We start from the raw sequence: 18,790 nt of genomic DNA, 5'->3' as shown, positions 1-18,790 counted from the left end.
CCTCATATGAAGTTAGTCTGAGAGCATGCATGATAAAGTGAGGTAAAACAAGTCCCTTTTAAATTTTGTTTACACAGATAAAATACTAAGCATCCCTTTGTATTTGTTGAAATGGTAATCACTTCTTTACAAATTAGAGCATAATCTTCGTTGTTAGACTTTCATCTTATAGATAATAGTTATACAGATGCATTCAGAGAATTGCCCCTGTTTTCTCTTGACTCCATCTAGAGTAAATCCCAATTTCCTTAGGCATAATGCCCCTGAAATCACTTGTGGAAACCATTTCTGTTATTTCCACACCTTGCTCTTCATGCTATTGTTAGAAAGTAGTAAGACTATATACTCATTAGACCATATATTTCTTCTTGATTACTTTTACCTAGAAGAAATTGATGTTTATTTACCTATAAAGAACTGCAAAGCAAGATATGGTTGCTAATTTTCCACATGATCGAATTCATGTCAAAATGATTAATATAGCTGAGGATACTGTTCAGTGGTAGTGGTAGAGTTCTGGCCTAGTATTCATGGGGACCTGGGTCCTATAAACAATGAGAGAGAGAGAGAGAGAGAGAGAGAGAGAGAGAGAGAGAGAGAGAGCTGTGCCAATTTCAATGAGATGAAAATTTATAGGAATACATATAAAATTCCTTTATTGAACAGAAAATATTATCCATATATGAATAGATAACTTGATAGATGTTTCTGTTAATAAATGGAAAAGCACCTGGGAATTTAAGAAGAATTTACAATGTTGAAATGAGCCAATCCTGGAATATGAGTATTTACAGTACTTCAGTCTGCTATTCTAGATAAAAGAAGCAAAATTCTAGGTAAAGAGATGGTATGCTACAACTGATTTGTGTTCCACGTTGATCACACCTACACTATCTTTCTGTGACTCATTCTTCAAGATGTTCATTAGTAAACGAAAAGAAAGATGGCTGGCATGGTACATGGCTGTTGTTGTATCACAGTAGGGCCTAGGCCAATTTAGCATAAGATTTCAGAAGATTTACTAGCTTACCATCCTTAAGTGTTGAAAGCACTGGTTCTCATGCTTTCTATTGCTGTGATCATTTCATACAGTTCCTCATGTTGTGGTGATCCCCAAACACAAAATTATTTTTGTTGCTAATTTATAACTGTAATTTTGCTACAATTATGAATCATAATATAAATATATCTGATGTGCAAGATGGTCTTAGGCAACCCTGTGAAAGAGTCATTCAGTTCCAGGGGGTCATGACCCACAGGTTGAGAAACACTAGTTTAAAGGATTGTTTCTACAGGAAAAGATAGAAACAATTTTTAAGTCTAAGGAGCAGTCTAATCTGTCTTCAGAGATTCTGAGATAATGAGTTGTATTTTCTGGCATGAATTCCATCGATTTAAGAAGCCATTTCTAGGTGACAATGGATGCTGAGTCCTTTTGTTTTGACCTTTATCAGTAAGACCTGGTGTCCTAGTGGAATTGGAAGATTGAAGATCCTTGGAATGGTAGTGAAGAAACAGTCAGTATAGGGCTTCTTGGTTTATGCATTTGAGGGGCCAAGGACTTCTTAAGATGTTCACTGGCTTGGAGAACTGAGGGAGTTGAGGCTAAAGCCTTATAAAAATAAATGCAGATCATTGTATTTTTAAGTTTGTTTTATCTAGTTGGTTAATCAGAAGATGTTCAGTTGAGATAATAATTAAGGTGTTTTTAGGTAAATATCATTTCAATTTTATATTCATTTATAAAATATGTGTAAATGAGCCAAACACGACAGTTGTTATTAAAAGGAGAAAATCAGCTATTTAAAAGAGTGACACTGTTTCAGTCCCGTAGAATCAAGATATGGTCTTTTGCGGAGTTAGCAGTGTAGCTAATATGAAAAGATGGATATATGATAGGAGAAAGATCTCAAAAAACTTGAGTTGCTGAAACCTCCCTTTTCTGAATTCCTATCATTTGAGAAATTCTGCTTAGGGCCCAACATTCTAGGCTTGTTCCATTCTAAGAGGCTTTGTATTTTTTTAAATTGTAATTATCTGTTCATCATCATCATCATCTTCATCATCATCATCACTGTGTGTGTGTGTGTGTATGTGTGTGTGTGTGTGTGTGTGTGTGTGTACAGGTGCATGCTCCATAGTATACAAATGGAGTAGTCAGGACTCTGGGGGAGGAGTGGGCTTGGCTCTCCTACTATGGGTTTTCAGAATTGAGTTCAGTTTGTCAGGTTTGTGTGGTGTGCCTTTAAGCACTGTCCCCTCTTATTAGCAGACATTTTCGTGTGGGCTGGGTATGGACAATAAACAGTCTAAATAGTAGGCTTATCATTACATGCTATTAAAGCCATTGCCATAGTTTTAAGTAGACATTATTTCTATTTGGTCGCAGAGATTAAAGAAATCAGTACAGTCTGAGACTGGAGATATCTGACTTGCTGGACAAAAGCAGGTAAAAGCAGTTGAAGCTTTAAAGTTCATGTAGTAAAGCTGTTATAACTCTCATTTTCTGTGAATACTTCTTATTCACAAAGATCAGATAACATAAAAAATGGTGTCAACGTCTAATAGACTGAGTTCTGCTAGTTCTATCAGTGAAAATTTGGATGTGTTAGATTCTGAGATACTCTACTTTGATAAAAGTGATGGTAAGTGATTTGCAAAACATGCAAAGGATAATTAAAGAAAATACTCCTAACTGTTTACTGTCTGGCCCCTTCTTGCAAGTGACCCCATTTCATAACCTGACTGTGAGTCAACACCAGACAACTCTTCCCACATATGCCAATGTAATCTCAGGGAATGTCTCCATTGATAAGGAATGAATCTTAATGCCTTTGTGTCTTTGTGAAGCGGTGTTCTTGTTTTTTTCTAAGACCTTTAAAGGAATCAAGCAGTATTGTTTTTCAGAGCGCAGTTTCTCAGTAGGAAATTAAAGAGATGACTGTGTTTGTGGAATGTTGAGCATTTGAGAATGGTGAATTTTTGCTTGTTTGCTCTTTTTAACTTGGGTGATAGTGGATCAGGGAAATTAGGTTGGTAGCATGTGACTAGCTCATCCTGAAGAGAGAAAAAGCAAGGGAAGTTCTAGATGCAAAACTGAGGGGATGAGGGGGATGGGCAGAGCCTTGGCACTTAAGACAAGTGGATTTTCATGCAACATTAAAAGTCATTGTTGATGAAAAACACAGTGCAAAGAGGTAAAATTTAAAATAAAAATCAAGATGTGATGCTGAAATTTTGTGTTTCACCTTACTTACCCTGTCATAGTCATGACTTTACCTTTTGAAAGCATAGAAAATCATATAGTACATTAAAATATTTGCGTGTGTGTGTGTCACATTGCATCATAAACTAAGGTTTTTAGACTCTCAACAATAGGCTAGGAATGGCAGAGACTGTATTTTGACTTTGGGCACACTATTTAAACTATCTTGGTATGGGCTTCTCATCTGTAAAATAGGATAAAACGCCAACTTCATTATTCAAATAAGGACACTCTTGATAGTGGAAACTGGCACGAATAGACATTACTGTTAAATAGAACAGTTAAAGATTTATAACACACAAAAATGATGAAACCACTCAATCCTAAGCATTCAGAGTCTCAACAACAGGACTGTTCATCCTCTCTTATGTTTGTTTTCTGTTGATAGAACCTTTGATTTTTCTTAACACTTCAGTGGCCAAGTGCTAGCACAGTGGCTTAGCAAATCTTCCACTCTCGTACTGTAAATGGTCAGTAGGGGCAGCAGTGTCTTATTACTGCCAGAGACCAAGAGATTGGCAGGTTGCCAGCCTCTTGTGTCTGAGTGCACTTCATTTGAAGAGGGAGCTTCATGCAAACTATCCTAGGAGGCAAGTGTTGGTTATGACACTGCAACTGAAAACTGTCAAAAAGAGGTCTGGGATAGTGTTTCTCATTTTTGTCCTTGTTGTTTTTTGCTTCCACTATGTGTTAAAGTTATAATTTGCTTAAATTGCTTGCACAGAATAGAGTCTTAAAAACCACTTCTATTTAATTCATATATTAATAAAATATTTTGTTTAAAATTGTTTAGGACAAATGCTAAATCATACAAGGCATTGGGATAATAGGCTTAAATTGGAACTTTTCCAAATAAGTTGGACTATCTGATTACACTATTTCACAGTTATAGCAAGACTTGAATGAATTATTATACATAAAAGAGTTTAGACTAATACCTGACATCAGGGAAGCCCTCAATGAATGTTAGCACCTGATGACACCTTGTTTTCTTATCAGATTAAGGATTATGGAAAATGCCAGTTCTTTGCCAATTTATTTGCTTTTTTGTTTTTCTATTTTGTGGGGGGTATTCTGTCTCTTGATTTTGATTTTTTTCTTGTTTGCTTGTTTCTTGAAAGACAAATAGAGAGAACATTAAGTTGGCTGGGAAAGGGAGGTAGGGGAGGCTACCTTCTATGAGAAGAGAAAAATAAGAAAAAGACAAATATAACTGAATAAAATTTTGTCAGATATCTGCCTTTCCTTAGGAATAAGCAATGCTGTTTTTTCTTCATTATATCTCCTCACTCAACCTATAAATTTGGTCCTTTAAATACCCATTTTGAGATACACAGATTTCAGAATACTTTCATGGAAAACATGAAACTTCATTTCAAAAAATAAAGTATATTTTGTAAAGCAGGAATTGTAACTCACCTGGCACATTTCACACACCTTCCCCTCAAATATCAAAAACCACCAGAGAAGAGGGAATAGACAGATTGTACAGGCAGAGTCAATGTCTCCTGCTTATGATAGAACTGCTGTACTCAGGAATTCGCAACAGCAATGCTCACCAGCACAGATCTACATGCATCAAGCCGGTCAGAATTCTAGCATAGACGGGGAAGAAGATGGCAAAACTTACCCCTACCTTAGGGTCTATTGGCAGTTGATGTCTTCTGGGAAAAGGAGAGTATCATTTCTTAAAGGTGTAGTCTCTGGTAGGTTAACCATGTTCCAGTGGCTAGTGCCACAACCAAGAGTATATGGGCAACACAAACTGAACTAGGTGAGTTATTAAAAAATGTAGCACATGAAGTTGGGAAGAGGTGGGGTGTATAGAATGGATCTGGCAGGTGTTGGGCAGAGGAAGGTGGAAATAATATGATTAAAGTATATTGGATGCATGTAAGAAATTCTCAAAGAAATAATAAAAGAATTTAAAAATGTTTAAATGATATCCCTCTTCCTACTTCTCAGTCTGTGGTCTACACAAATCTCTCCTTAACCCAGCTGCTTCATATCAATAGTTAGTGTCTCCTTCATTTTCTCTCTGTATTATCTACCTTAGTCTGACACATCACTACAACTACTCTCTCACAAGTAGTCTAAGCTCCCCATATTCCCCCTTTATCTTTCTTTCCTCTTTTCCCCCACTCTCCTGTCATGCTATCATCTACCTACTAGTACTCATCTAGAACTATAATTTTATACACTTAGGTATCTGTCTTCTCAGGGGCTGTACATGAGGCTGGAAGTTTCCTGAGTGAAAACAAATACCTGATCATTGATTCTTACAGATTCATACACACAAATCTTATATAGGTACATACTATCTCTGACTTAACATTCTAGCTCCATCCCTTTCCTTGGAATACTGGCCTTACCACTCTACTGCTACTGAACACTTTCATCTTCTTTCTCAATGTTTCTATATTTCTTCTTTCCACCATATTTTACATCATTAATGACACTCAGGATTCATGGGAAGAATTAGGAACAGTATTTTAACTGAGATACTGCTGGATGATTTCCTGGGGCATGAACATGGAGAAATTAACTTCTTTGTGCTTTAATATCATCTTCAGTGATTTGGTGATGAATGAAATCATGGATAAAATTAAATATATACTTCTATATGAAGTTAATCCCTTTGCTCTGGATTCTATGTCTATGGTTCTTTTTTAAAGAAAAATCTTAAGACATTTGTTCTTGAATTTATGCTTTGTGTTCAATGTGGTGTTAATATCTTCCTTTTCATTTGAGTAGTCCCTTTGTCAAATACATTCTTTTTTCTTCTATTTGAGGGGAAATCTTTCATGAACATACTTTCTTCCATTCTAGCTTCTATGCTTCCCCACATGACAAAGGCAACTGCAAGTGTTAGATAAAATCTGCCATCATTTCCTTTATTAATTTTTCAGTTCAACCTAGTTCAGACATGCTAAGTGACAGAGTGCTCCATTTTCAAAGCATTTTCATTTCCATTCCCTTGGTGGGTGATTTCCCCCACTTTTGCTGAGTTCAGACATTATCTGTTTCCTGGACACTTCCAAATATATGATTAGATTTTATCTCTCTCATGAACACATGTATCTATCTAATTACTTGCCAGCTCTACGGAGCTGGTTCATAGGCATCTAAAACTAATCATATCTGAAAGGACTCTGTAATTCAACTCTAAAATTGCTTTGATTTCAACAATCTCCATCTTAATAAAATAACTACCCATTCTAATCACACAGCTGCTTAAGTAAAAAATTTCCATAGTATTCAATTCCTTTCTGTGGTAGAACACTATTTTAAGGTGTGTGACTTTTCTTTATGCTGAATTTTTTTTAACTCTGTGAAGCTATGATTCTTTGTCTGTTTAAAACAACTGGTAGTCTAATAAAGAGCTGAATGGCCAATAGTGAGGCAGGAGCAGGGATAGGTGGAGCTGGTAGGCAGAGACAATATATAGAAGGAGAAAAAGAGGAAGAGAAAGAGCAAAAACACGAGGAGAGAGGACATTAAGGGACAGTCACACAACCAGCCACAGAGTAAGAGTGAAAGTAAGATTACAGAAGCAAGAAAAGGAAAAGCCCAGAGACAAAAGGTTCATGGAATAACTGAAGTTAGAAAAACTTGCAAGAAACAAGCCAAGCTAAGACCAGGCATTCATAACTGAGAATAAGCCTCTATATGTGATTTGTTTGGGGAGCTAGGTGGTAAGTCCCCCCAAAAGAGCCCAGAGAGTAACACTTTGTACACTATACTTTCTTTTGCTCACCTCCTCATATAGAAGCATCATGAACCATTGGTTTTACCTCTAAGCTATACACTTGAATGTAATTTTCATCAAAGAACTATATTTTGTCCACCCTGTTGTAAAATGAAATCTAAAGATATAGGTAATGTTCGGTGCAAAGTAAGTAACAAGTAAATATTTGTGAATGAAAGGGTGCTTGAGTATTAAATATGACAACTTCCCTTCAATCTCAGGACCAATACCACAGTCTAAAACACCATCATCCTTTGTATATAATTTTTCCTAACTGATCTGCTGCTGTCACTCTTCATCTTCATCCCATAACTCAATAGCCTATTTGCAAATTTAAGACCATCCTTTGGATTCTAGTCCATTAGCATAAAATGACATCTTTTATATTGCTCTGAAAAGTATTTACCTGTTTCTACAATTTAATTTACTACTCCTTTGTCTCATTCTCTACTGCAACACCATATTCCCTGGCTTAGCATAATAGGTGCTTGACAAATTAATGAGAGAATACATAGCAAATGAGTAGTCTAATGATGTCAAGTACTGAAAGCATACAAAAATTTGTTTTATACTATCTCGTCCCTTGAATGCTAAATTATTAAGTAATCTACTCTTGGTTTTTCTACATTCTCACCTACCAATTAATCTCTAAACTACTACAATCTAGTATCTCTCTAAATACAGAACTGAAAATATTCATCTAATAAGTAAACTGAATAGAGCATTCTAGTTAATAAAGTTTTGTCCTCTACATATTTTGTATTTTATTTCCCATTTTTCATTCCATATTCATGAGAAAGTTGTTTAGATAATTCATTTTTAAATCTGCATGTAGAGTGCAGCCTTCCAGAGCAGCATCAGTCCCAAATAAACACACAGGAGGCTATATTAATTATGAAGCTGTTGGCCATTTGCTTGGTTTCTTACTGGATATCTCTGACTTAAATATTTAACCCATAATTGTTAATCTAAGTATTTCTCTTACTGGAGAAAAGGGTCTGGACCTCTTATTCCTATGGCAGCTACATCATGACTGCCTGTGTCTCTCTTTCCCAGAATCCTCCTCAACTCCTAGTCCCACCTATCTTGCTTCCCTATTGGCCAACAGTGCTTTACTGACATACACAGGACTTCCCCATCATCTGCCTTTATAAAATAATCTTTTGAAGTAGATATTTTTCACTAAAACTGGATTTATTTCAGTTAATGTATTTCGATATGCATAATTTATCTTTCAAGTAAAATATTTTATAGTGCTCCTTGTGAATTATTTAAGGTTCAGATGATCCTAGAGGTATGTTTTAATTTTCTATCTTAGGAAAATTTTGTAGTCATCATTTTATTATTGATAGTTAGCCCAAATTCACTTGATTAGATGATATATTCAGTACATAATTTATAACTGATTTTAGTCCTTTTTTTAGTAGGTAATAGCTATTACAAACTTGACAAAACCAAGACTCACCTGGCAAGAGGGACTCTCTACTAAAGAAATGCCTCCATTGAACTGGCCTTTGGACGTGTCTTGACTGACGATAGGCATTTTGGGGGTGGGATATAGAGTATTCCACTGTGGATGGCACCATGTATAGGCAGGACTTGCAAAGAATGAGATGACTATCATTCCTCCATGAGTTCTATTTTAAGTCCCTGCTAAGATTCCTATTCTTTCTTCCCTCAGTGATGGATTATGACCTAGAAGTATAAGCCAAATAAGCCCTATCTTCCACCAAGGTGCTTTTTGGTCAGTGTGTTCATTATAGCAACAGAAAACAAATTAGAACACTGGATATTTGTTGTGACTTGTTTTATAGTCCAGCTCATGGTAAATTTAACAAAATTTTTCTTCTGTACTTGAACAGTATGTATTTTCTTCAGATATGGGTAAAGTGAGTGTATTAATCCTATTACTAAATTTACATCTTTAATGATCTTTTAATTGTCTTTTTCTATATGTTATTGAAGGATGTATGTTAAAATTGTTCATTATAATTATCCAAGACCATGCTATCAGTTTAATGTAAGAAATACTTAAGCGTGTTTACTTTTGTTTTTACATACAAGTTACCAGTGGCCTAGAACACACTATGTAGTCCAAGTGACACTTATGTCTTATAAAAATCTCCTGTCTTGCCTGCCCAAGTGTTGGAATTACAATTGTGAGTCCCAGTGCCTGGATTTAGTAACAGGTTTTGAAAGGTCTGCTTTCTCAAATATTAAAGGTGCTGAACTAGTTCTTTGATTAACATTTTCATGGTATCTATCTGATATTAATTTTAGGCTTCTGTATTCTCCTTATAACTATATGTATTGTGGACAAGAAGGAATTGGATTTTGAGTTTTTATTTCATCTGAAAATCTTTTTCTTTTAATTAAAGCATTTGTCTATTTCTCTTTGTAATACTTGCTGATGCTTTTGGGATTGATTGAATACTTTGCCATTAGATTTTCTTTATCCTTGTTGCTCTCCATTCCCCCTTCCTCTTATCTCTACTTTCTTTTTACTCTGTGTTTTCTTTAGTTGTGATTTTAAAAAGGTGCTAGTCTTTAGTGACTATTATTTTATTAAGCCAGTATTGTCAAGAAATCACAGAATCCATTCCCATAAAGCTCAGATACAGTATAAGAATCTTCTACACTACCTTCCAAAATTATCTTACCAGTTATTCAGATTTTGGAAGGCAAATAAAAGTCATTTTCCATCTTTGGTAAGAAGCAGTGAGCCAGTAGTGTTTTTTAACATTCTCATTACCAGAATCACATGGAGTGTTTGTTAACTGTGTGCATTTGTGTGTTCCACCCCAAACCTTATGAGTCAGTGTCATCAGTGGAGTTCACCAAGGATCAGCATTTCCCTTAAAAATCCTTGATGAATAACATTATGATAAGGTAAAATTTGAGATTACTGAATGACTTAAGACACCCACAGACAATTACATCATTGTAACATTTTTGGTGAAAACTGCACTGTTTATGAGCTGAAATACCATCACAATTCAATAATATTTCCTGGGCAAAACAAGTGATTCTGAACTTGTGCCACTCTACTATATTTCTCTGAAGATAAAACTAGTTCCCACATATGCATACAAACACACCATTTCTCATATATTGCCTCTTTACATTGAGCTTATATAGTGCATGTGTGAGTTTCTCCCTTCCCCTGGTGTGTGTGTGTGTGTGTGTGTGTGTGTGTGTGTTTCCCTAGGCTAAACAGATAGAATGTTCCTAAAATGGAACTAGACATAAGAAATAGGTCAGCCAGCAGTATACGTTTTTGGAGTGCTTATAAAAATCTTTGGTAAATTCAGCCAGGAGCTCATCTGCATGAAAACTCCTCAAAGTAAATAGAACCCAATAATGCTTCAGCTTTATATCTAGATATTTGTAAAGAGTAAGATTAACACATTTTTAAAAAACTCTATCATAATAGCATATGAGTCAGTGTTTTCTTTACCTTCACCAGCATGTTTATGGGGTCTTGGGGGGGCAGATTTTGAAAAAAAAGCTCATGTAATTTAAATTACATTTTGACTTGTTTTTTCAGTGGTATTGTCCTAGAAGGTAACATTTTCTATATGTACAGACTCTCTAAGTCTCTGTATCGACAGGCATGTTCCTCTCCTTGTCAGAAGTGGAAACCAGACACAACGCTTCATATCCTTCATGGAGCTGAGATATAAACAAAGGCTTGTTTTCCAAGCATACCTACACACTCAATTGCTTGGCAGCTGAGAAGATAGTGAGTCCCATCCAAAAAAAAAAAAAGAATTAAATTGATGAGGTGCAGCCAAGGTCTGGGAGTTTTGTAGAGTGTCTAGGTGATTCTAATGTACAGGCAAGTTTGGAACCTATTCAATTGAAGATACTGAACTACAAAGTGGAAATATAGACCTCTAAGTAAGGTAAAACTATGCTAAAGTCAAGATATTGTGATCAGCCTAATTGAGTCTACCAACACGCTGTGTGTAGAAGAGATAAACAATGATTCTTAAGCTGTGGGTCGAGACCCTTTTGGGGATAGAATGACCTTTTCATAGAGGTTACATATCAGATATCCTGCATATCAGATATTTACATTATGATTCATAATAGTAGAAAAATTATAGTTATGAAGTAGCAATGAAATAATTTTATGGTTAGGGGTCACCACAGCATGAAGAACTGTATTAAAAGATCACAGCTTCAGAAAGGTTGAGAATCAGTGACATCAAGGCAGATCAACTGATGAAAAACATCAAATCAGTTATGCACACACAGTCACATACATGCAAATTATTGGTATCCTGATGAAGATTTAAAAATAGCCATCAGTTTGAAACTATATGCTCAATTAGAGATGTTGGATAAATATCAGAGAGCCCAGGAAGATTTGGATTTCAGATAAACAACAAATAATTTTAGGATAATTATATGTTATGCATTATTTGTGACATGTTAATATTAAAATATATTTACCTGGAAATCAAGTTTCGCTGTGTGACTTTGTGACTTGTAATTATATCTAGTACACATGCTAATATTACCCACAATTTTAAAGGACTCATTTGAGCAGTAATTTGTTAGGACAAAAATTAAGTTCATTTTCTTAAATGTTATGTGTGGTTTTTATGAGTTTCATAGTTTGGTTAGCCACCTCAAGGTCTTCTTGATTCTGTGCTAAGAGATGAGATAACCCTACCTTATTCTGCCGTTTCTGTCGTCTCCGGAGACGAAGGAACTCCTTATGTTGTCGGGAGACAAAGTTCACTGCTGCATATTCCAGTAAGGCAGCAAACACAAACAGAAGGCACACTGCCATCCAGATGTCAATCGCCTTCACATAGGAGACCTGAGAAAGAGGATAGTGTAAGAGAAAAAGAAGGAATCTAAGCACACTTTCCAGAAAATCTAATTCTATATTATATGAACGTCACAAGTAATGGTCAAGTATTTTCTAGTCTTTAGAAAACTATTGTGACTAGTGCTGCAAGAAATGACTACCAATAGAGTATTGGACAAAGAAATCACTCTATCTATCTATCTATCTATCTATCTATCTATCTATCTATCTCGTGTGTGTGTGTGTGTTAATGTTAACACACACACAGATGAAATTGGAGGACACTATCTTAAGTGAAACAATGATTTCACTGGTGTGGAATCTGCAAATCTTTATCTCATAGAACTTAAGAGTAGATGAGCAGCTGCCAGAGATTGGAAGAGGTGGAAAATGGACATAATGCTTCAATTAGAGGAATAAACTCTAATTGTATATCACATAGAAAGATGGACATAATTAACAGTACTTTAGTATATATTTCAAAATATTTAGAGAAGACAATTTTGAATTAACTTTCCAGAAAGAAATAGTAAAATTTCAAGATTTGTTGTATGCTAATTACACTGAGTTGACCATCACTTAATATGTCCATGAATCACAATAGCACATCAGGGTCTGGGGTATAGGTCAGTAGTAGCAGTCCATTCAGCACAGGCAGAATTTTGGATTCAAGTGACAGAGTGAAGAAAAAAATTACCAAACATCCCAGTATCCTCAGAAAAATGTAGCAATAAATGTGCTTAACACGCCCTTCTTCACCCAAAGGACCAGGTAACCTGGGGCCTGTTTCCAGGCCACATTCCTATGCCTGGGGTCTGCTGCTGAGTCTTCCATTGCAGCAGGAGCCAACAACACCCCAGAATCCCAGTCTCCTTCTCCACCCACAGAACCAGAATCAGGAAGAGGAGAACTACCAGAGTATTGGACTTGCTTGCACACACTGAAAGGGAATCCTGGTTCCCTAAACACCAGGAGAGGAAGAGACTCTTTCTGCACCCACTGGAAGAAGGGATGGGAAAGAGACAATACAAACACACACTCAGCAACAGAAAAATATGACACCCCCAGAGTCTAGAGACTCCACACCAGCAAGACCCCAACATTCCAATGCAAATGAAGCAGAAGAGAATGACCTTAAAAACAACTTCATGAAAATGATAGAGTCCTTCAAAGAGGATATGAGAAAATCCCTTAAAGAGATGGAAAAAAACCAAAATTGCAAGAAATGGAAGAGAAAACAAACCCAAAAATGCAGACAAATGCAAGAAATGGAGGAAAAGACAAGTAAAAATTTCAAGAAACAATTCAAACAGTGCAAGGGTTGAAAGCTGAAATAGAGACAATAAAAAACACAGTCTGAAGGAAGGCTGGAAATAGAAAAGCTGGACAAAGAGTCAGTTACTACAGATGTAAGCATAACCAACAGAACATAAGGGATGGAAGACAGAACCTCAGGTGGTGAAAATATGCTAGGAGAAATAGATTCATCAACCAAAGAAAATCTTAAGTCCAACAAATCCCTAACACAAATATCCAGGAAATATGGGACACTGTGAAAAAACCAAACCTAAGCATAATAGGTATAGAAGAAGGTAAAGACAACCACCTCGAGCTGTTCCGGCGGGACCAAGTAAAACAGACCCTGCATCTGGGCCTGTGTTCCAGTGCCTGGGAATCGCCTGTGAACTGCACAGAGCTTCCAATCCTGGCGGGAGTCAAACACCCCAGACTCCAGGACTTCTCTCCCACCACAAGACTAGGAAACTAGTAGATCCAGGGAGACCAGGGGACCAGCTGTTCTGGCAGGACCAGGTACAACAGGCCCTGCATAGTGGCCTGTGTTCCAGTGCCTGGGGACCACCTGGGAACTGCACAGAGCTTCCAATCCTGGCGAGAGCCAAACACCCCAGACTCTAGGTCTTCTCTCCTACCAACGAGACTAGCAAACCAGCAGATCCAGCAAAAGGACCAGGGGACCAGGTGGGAGGCTAAGCACCACAGATTCCTGGTCTTCTTCTATACCCACGGGACCAGAACAAGGACAAGGAATAGAAGAACTACCAGATTATTGGACTTGCTAGCACCCACCAAAAGGGAACTCTGGTCCCCTAACCACCAGACCAATAAGTGGAAATCCAGAGAATCATCAGGTCATAATTTGAAAAGCTGTACTCCACAAAATTTGAAAATCTAAAGAAAATGGACAATTTTCTGGATAGATATCATTTGCCAAAATTAAATCAAGAACGGATGAGCAATTCAAATAGACCTATAACCCCTAAGGAAATAGAAGCAGTCATCAAATGTCTCCCAACCAAAAAAAGACCAGGTCCATATGGCCTCAGTGCAGAATTCTACCAGAAATTCAAAGAACAACTTATATAAATTCTCCTCAAAGTATTCCACGCAATAGAAGCAGAAGAGTCTTTGCCAAACTCTTTCTTCAAGGCTTCAATAACCTTGATACCCAAGCTACACAAAGACACAACTAAGAAAGAGAACTTCAGACCAATATCCATCATGAACATTGATGCAAAAATACTCAATAAAATACTGGCAATTCAGATCCAAGAACACGTCATAAAACTCATCCACTATGATCAAGTAGGTTTCATTCCAGGGATGCAGGGATGGTTCAACATATGAAAATCCATCAATGTAATCCACCATAAAAACAAGCTGAGGAATAAAAAAATCACATGATCATCTCACTAAATGCTGAAAAAGCCTTTGACAAAACCCAACATCCCTTCATGATAAAGGTCTTGGAGAGATCTGGGATAACAGGAACGTACCTAAACATAATAAAAGCTATATACAGCAAACCAACAGCCAACATCAAACTAAATGGAGAGAAATTCAATACGATTCCTCTAAAATCAGGAACAAGACAAGGTTGTCCCCTCTCTCCATACCTCTGCAATGCTTTACTTGAAGTTATAGCTAGAGCAATAAGACAACAAAAAGAGACCAAGGGGATACAAATTGGAAAGGAAGAGATCAATCTTTCACTGTTTGCAGACAACATGATATTTTGCATAAGTGACCAGAAAACCTCTACCAGGGAACTCCTACAGCTGATAAATACCTTCAGCAAAGTGACAGGATACAAGATCAGCTCAAGAAAATCAGTAGCCCTAGTATATACAGAAGATAAGAGGGCTGAGAAAGAAATCAGAGAAACATCACCCTTTACAATTGTCACAAACAACATAATATATCTTAGGGTAACACTAACCAAACAAGTGAAAGGCCTGTATAGCAAGAACTTTGAGTCCTTATAGAAAGAAATTAAGGAAAACACCCGAAAATGGAAAGATCTCCCATGCTCTTGGGTAGATAGCATCAACATAGTAAAAGTGTTAATCTTTCCAAAAGCAGTCTACAGATTCAATGCAATCCCCATTAAAATCCTAGCACAATTCTTCACAGACCTTGAAAGAACAATTCTCAACATTATATGGAAAAACAAAAGACCCAGGATAACCAAAACGACCATTTTCACCAAAGCAACATCTGGAGGCATCGCTATCCCTGACTTCAAGCTCTATTATCGAGTTATAATCCTAAAAACAGTTTGGTATTTGCACAAAATAAACAAATAGACCAATGGAATTGAATTGAACATCCCGATGTTAACTCATACATATATGAACACCTGATCTTTGACAAAGAAGCTAAGCTAAAATTATACAATGGAGAAAAAAACATCTTGAACAAATTGTGTTGGCATAACTGGATGCTGGCATGTATAAGACTGTATATAGATTCATATCTACCACCATGCACAAACGAAATTTAAGTCCAAATGGATCCAAGACCTCACCATAAATCCAGCTACACAGAACCGAACCTCTTAGAAGAGAAAGTGGGAGGTACCTTTGAATAAATTGGTAGAGGAGACTGCTTCCTGAACATAACATCAGTAGCACAGACACTGAAATCAACAATTAATAAATGGGACCTCCTGAAACTGAGAAGCTTTTGCACATTCATACAATAAGCACGTGTGTTCCACTATGTTCATAGCAGCATTATTTGTAATAGGTAGGCTCTGGAAGCAACCTTGATGCCCCTCAACTGAAGAGTGGATAGAGAAAATGTGGTACTTTTACACAATGGAGTACTACTCAGTGGAAAAAAACCAACGGAATCTTGAAATTTTCAAGCAAATGGATGGCACTAGAAGAAACCATGCTGAGTGAGGTAACCTAGTAACAAAAAGACAAACATGGTATGTACTCACTCATATATGGATTTTAATCATGGATCAGTGGAGTATCAGCCAACAATACCACTGGCAGAGAGTCAGGGAAACAGGAAGGAACCTAACAGAGATGGGGAATGAGGCAAGATCTCCTGAGCAAATTGGGAGCATGAGGGTGAAGGGAGAGGGAGCCAGAAAAAAGAGAGGGGAAGAAGAGGAGGGAAGAGGAGGACATGCGGGAGCAGAAAGGTTGAGTCGGAGGAATAATAGAGGAGGGCAGGATGAGAGATAAAGGGAGTCATAGGTTTGAGGAGAGATCTGGCACTAGTGCGATTTCCAGAGATCTACAAGGATGACACCAACTGGCAAACTAAGCAATAGTGGGAAGACTACCATAAATGCCTCTCTGTGATAATGAGTTTGATGACCACCTTATATGCCATCCAAGAACCTTCATCCAGTGATTGATGGAAGCAAAGGCAGACACCCATAGCTAAACACTGAATTGAACTCCAGGAACCCCATGGCAGAGAGGGGGGAATGATGAGCAAAGGGGTCAAGACTGGGCTGGTGAAACCCACAGACACAGCTAACCTGAACAAGGGGGAGCTTTTGGACCCAGGACTGATAGCTGAGAGGCCAGAATGGGACTGATCCCTGAATCGGGGTGTCATTGAGGAATCCTAGGCACTCTATGAAGCCTTGAGTAGTAGATCAGTATTTATTTATTTATCCCTGGCATACAAGTGGACTTTGGGTGCCCATCCCACAATGAGGGATGCTCTTTCAGCCTCGACTCTTGGTGAAGGGCCTAGGCAACGAAATGACAGATTCTGGAGATCCTCCACGGAGGGCCTCGCCTTCCCTGTGGAACGGAGTGGCGACTGGATGGGTGACTGGGCGGCAGGCTGGGGGACGAGGGAGGACGGAAAGGAAAGGGATCTGGGATTGACATATGAAGCAAGGTTGTCTGTAATTTAATTTAAAAATGTGCTGTAACACTAAAAAAGGTACAAAAGTCATGTTAGTACCACTTAGAAGATTAAATAGAAGACATATGAGACAATGGGCAGGTGTAGAGGGGACTTGTGACTCTTACTGCTCTGCAAAGATCAACATCTCATTCTATACACATTTTTCACAGTACAGTGAGGAAAAAAATAGGGTTGTTGTTACACTGCAAATCCCAGACTGCCAAAGATACTTGTAAAACTGCCAGGTGAATGTGTACTGTTCAGTTCTAATGTTTAGGTTTTACTTAAGCTTTTCTTTTCTTTTCTAAGTGCTTGCCAACTACCCTTTTAAGTAATATATATATATATATATATACATACATACCTATATATATATATATATAAAGCCCTATAACAATTGTATTATCCCATTTTCTGAGAAAGAAACTGGGGTAAAGAAGGATTAAATTATTACCTAAATGCACAAAATTGAAACATGAAAGCCAAAGTTCAAGTTGCAACAGCATGTTGACTAGTGTATTTCTTTTCTAATCACATATAATATACTTCCTAGAGTCACATGGCTTATAGCCTCCATTCCCTTTGTCATTTATGGTATTTCCCATGTCATTTAACTTACCTCTAAATCATCATTTGTAATGCATGCACACATTATAAGACATTTGGGTTATTTTCAATTTCACTCCTCTGACTACAAATTTTGCTGCTGTGAGCATCTTTCCCCTCCAAATACCTGATTGTCTCTGTGCTTATTTGTTAGACCAATTTTTGGATGCATTATGGCAGGAAATAATATAAACGTAGTCTCTTTATTTAGAAAGTTAGCAGAAGCTTAGAGGGCAGGAGAATACAAAGTCTAGAGTGGAAGAAGTCTGCTGCTACCGAATGTGGCTAACATTTCCAAGTTGCTTCACCTTGGTAACTCCATTTCTCAGCGGTCAAATATGAACAGTCATAGTACCAGTCTCATGAAGGAGGTTGTGAGGAAAATAAATTAATATATGAAGCGTCTAGAATAATGTCAAGGACAGAATAAATGTTATAGAAAGGCTGGCAATTATTGCAGTACACAGGGGTGTGGTTTTGTTAATAGAAATAGTTTTGTAATAGAGAAATTAGCAAGGGAATTAAAATACCTACAATCTGAATAGAATGCAGTTATTATTACTATTTTTATTGGGGGGAGTTTATATATGTGTACTGTATTTATATTATTTCCACCCCTTCTCTTTCCCCCAACTCCTCCCACTACTCCTCTCAATTTCATATCCTCTTCATTTGTAATCTGTTTCTCTCTCTCTCTCTCTCATTCACACACATACATGCACACACACACACACGCACACACACACACACACACACACACACACACACACACATTCACTTACCCCTACTTTATCCATTTAGTGTTGCTCATGTACATGTGTTTAGGGCTGAGCACTTAAGACTGAATAACCTATCTGGGATGGCGGGGGGTTTCCTGGAGAAGACTGACTCTCCTTCTCTTAGCAGTCATTAGTTCCCTGTAGCTCTTCATCTAAGAGTGGGGCCTTGTGAAATTTCCCCACCCACATTGGTAAGTCAACTGTTGTTGGCATTTTGTAGGTATTCTTGAGGTCAACCATACTGTTGAGATTTCAGAAGCACAGCTTCCCTGCCATGTTGAGAAGATACTGTCCTGGCAGTGTACTTCTTTTTAAGATTGCTATCTACTTTACACTATTAATCTCAGAAAGTTAGAACTACTTGTCAGTCCCACTTATATGGTTCCCAG

General features: G+C 37.3%; 1 protein-coding gene across 3 annotated transcripts in view; it reads right to left on the bottom strand.

Annotated features, from left to right (window-relative positions):
- Window positions 1–18,790, bottom strand: part of Glra2 (glycine receptor alpha 2) — a 220,050-nt gene that overhangs the window by 40,830 nt on the left and 160,430 nt on the right. For all 3 annotated transcript variants that reach the window (XM_040744064.1, XM_005074196.4, XM_040744065.1), the window contains one exon: window positions 11,695–11,844. In XM_040744064.1, the coding sequence (XP_040599998.1) occupies window positions 11,695–11,844 (150 nt within the window). The remainder of the gene's footprint in view (window positions 1–11,694; window positions 11,845–18,790) is intronic.

The sequence above is a fragment of the Mesocricetus auratus genome, unplaced genomic scaffold (assembly GCF_017639785.1).
Source record: "Mesocricetus auratus isolate SY011 unplaced genomic scaffold, BCM_Maur_2.0 Super-Scaffold_100003, whole genome shotgun sequence".
Taxonomy (NCBI): domain Eukaryota; kingdom Metazoa; phylum Chordata; class Mammalia; order Rodentia; family Cricetidae; genus Mesocricetus; species Mesocricetus auratus.
The sequence above is the reverse complement of the archived record's forward strand: the minus strand, read 5'-3'. Positions and strand labels throughout refer to the sequence as shown.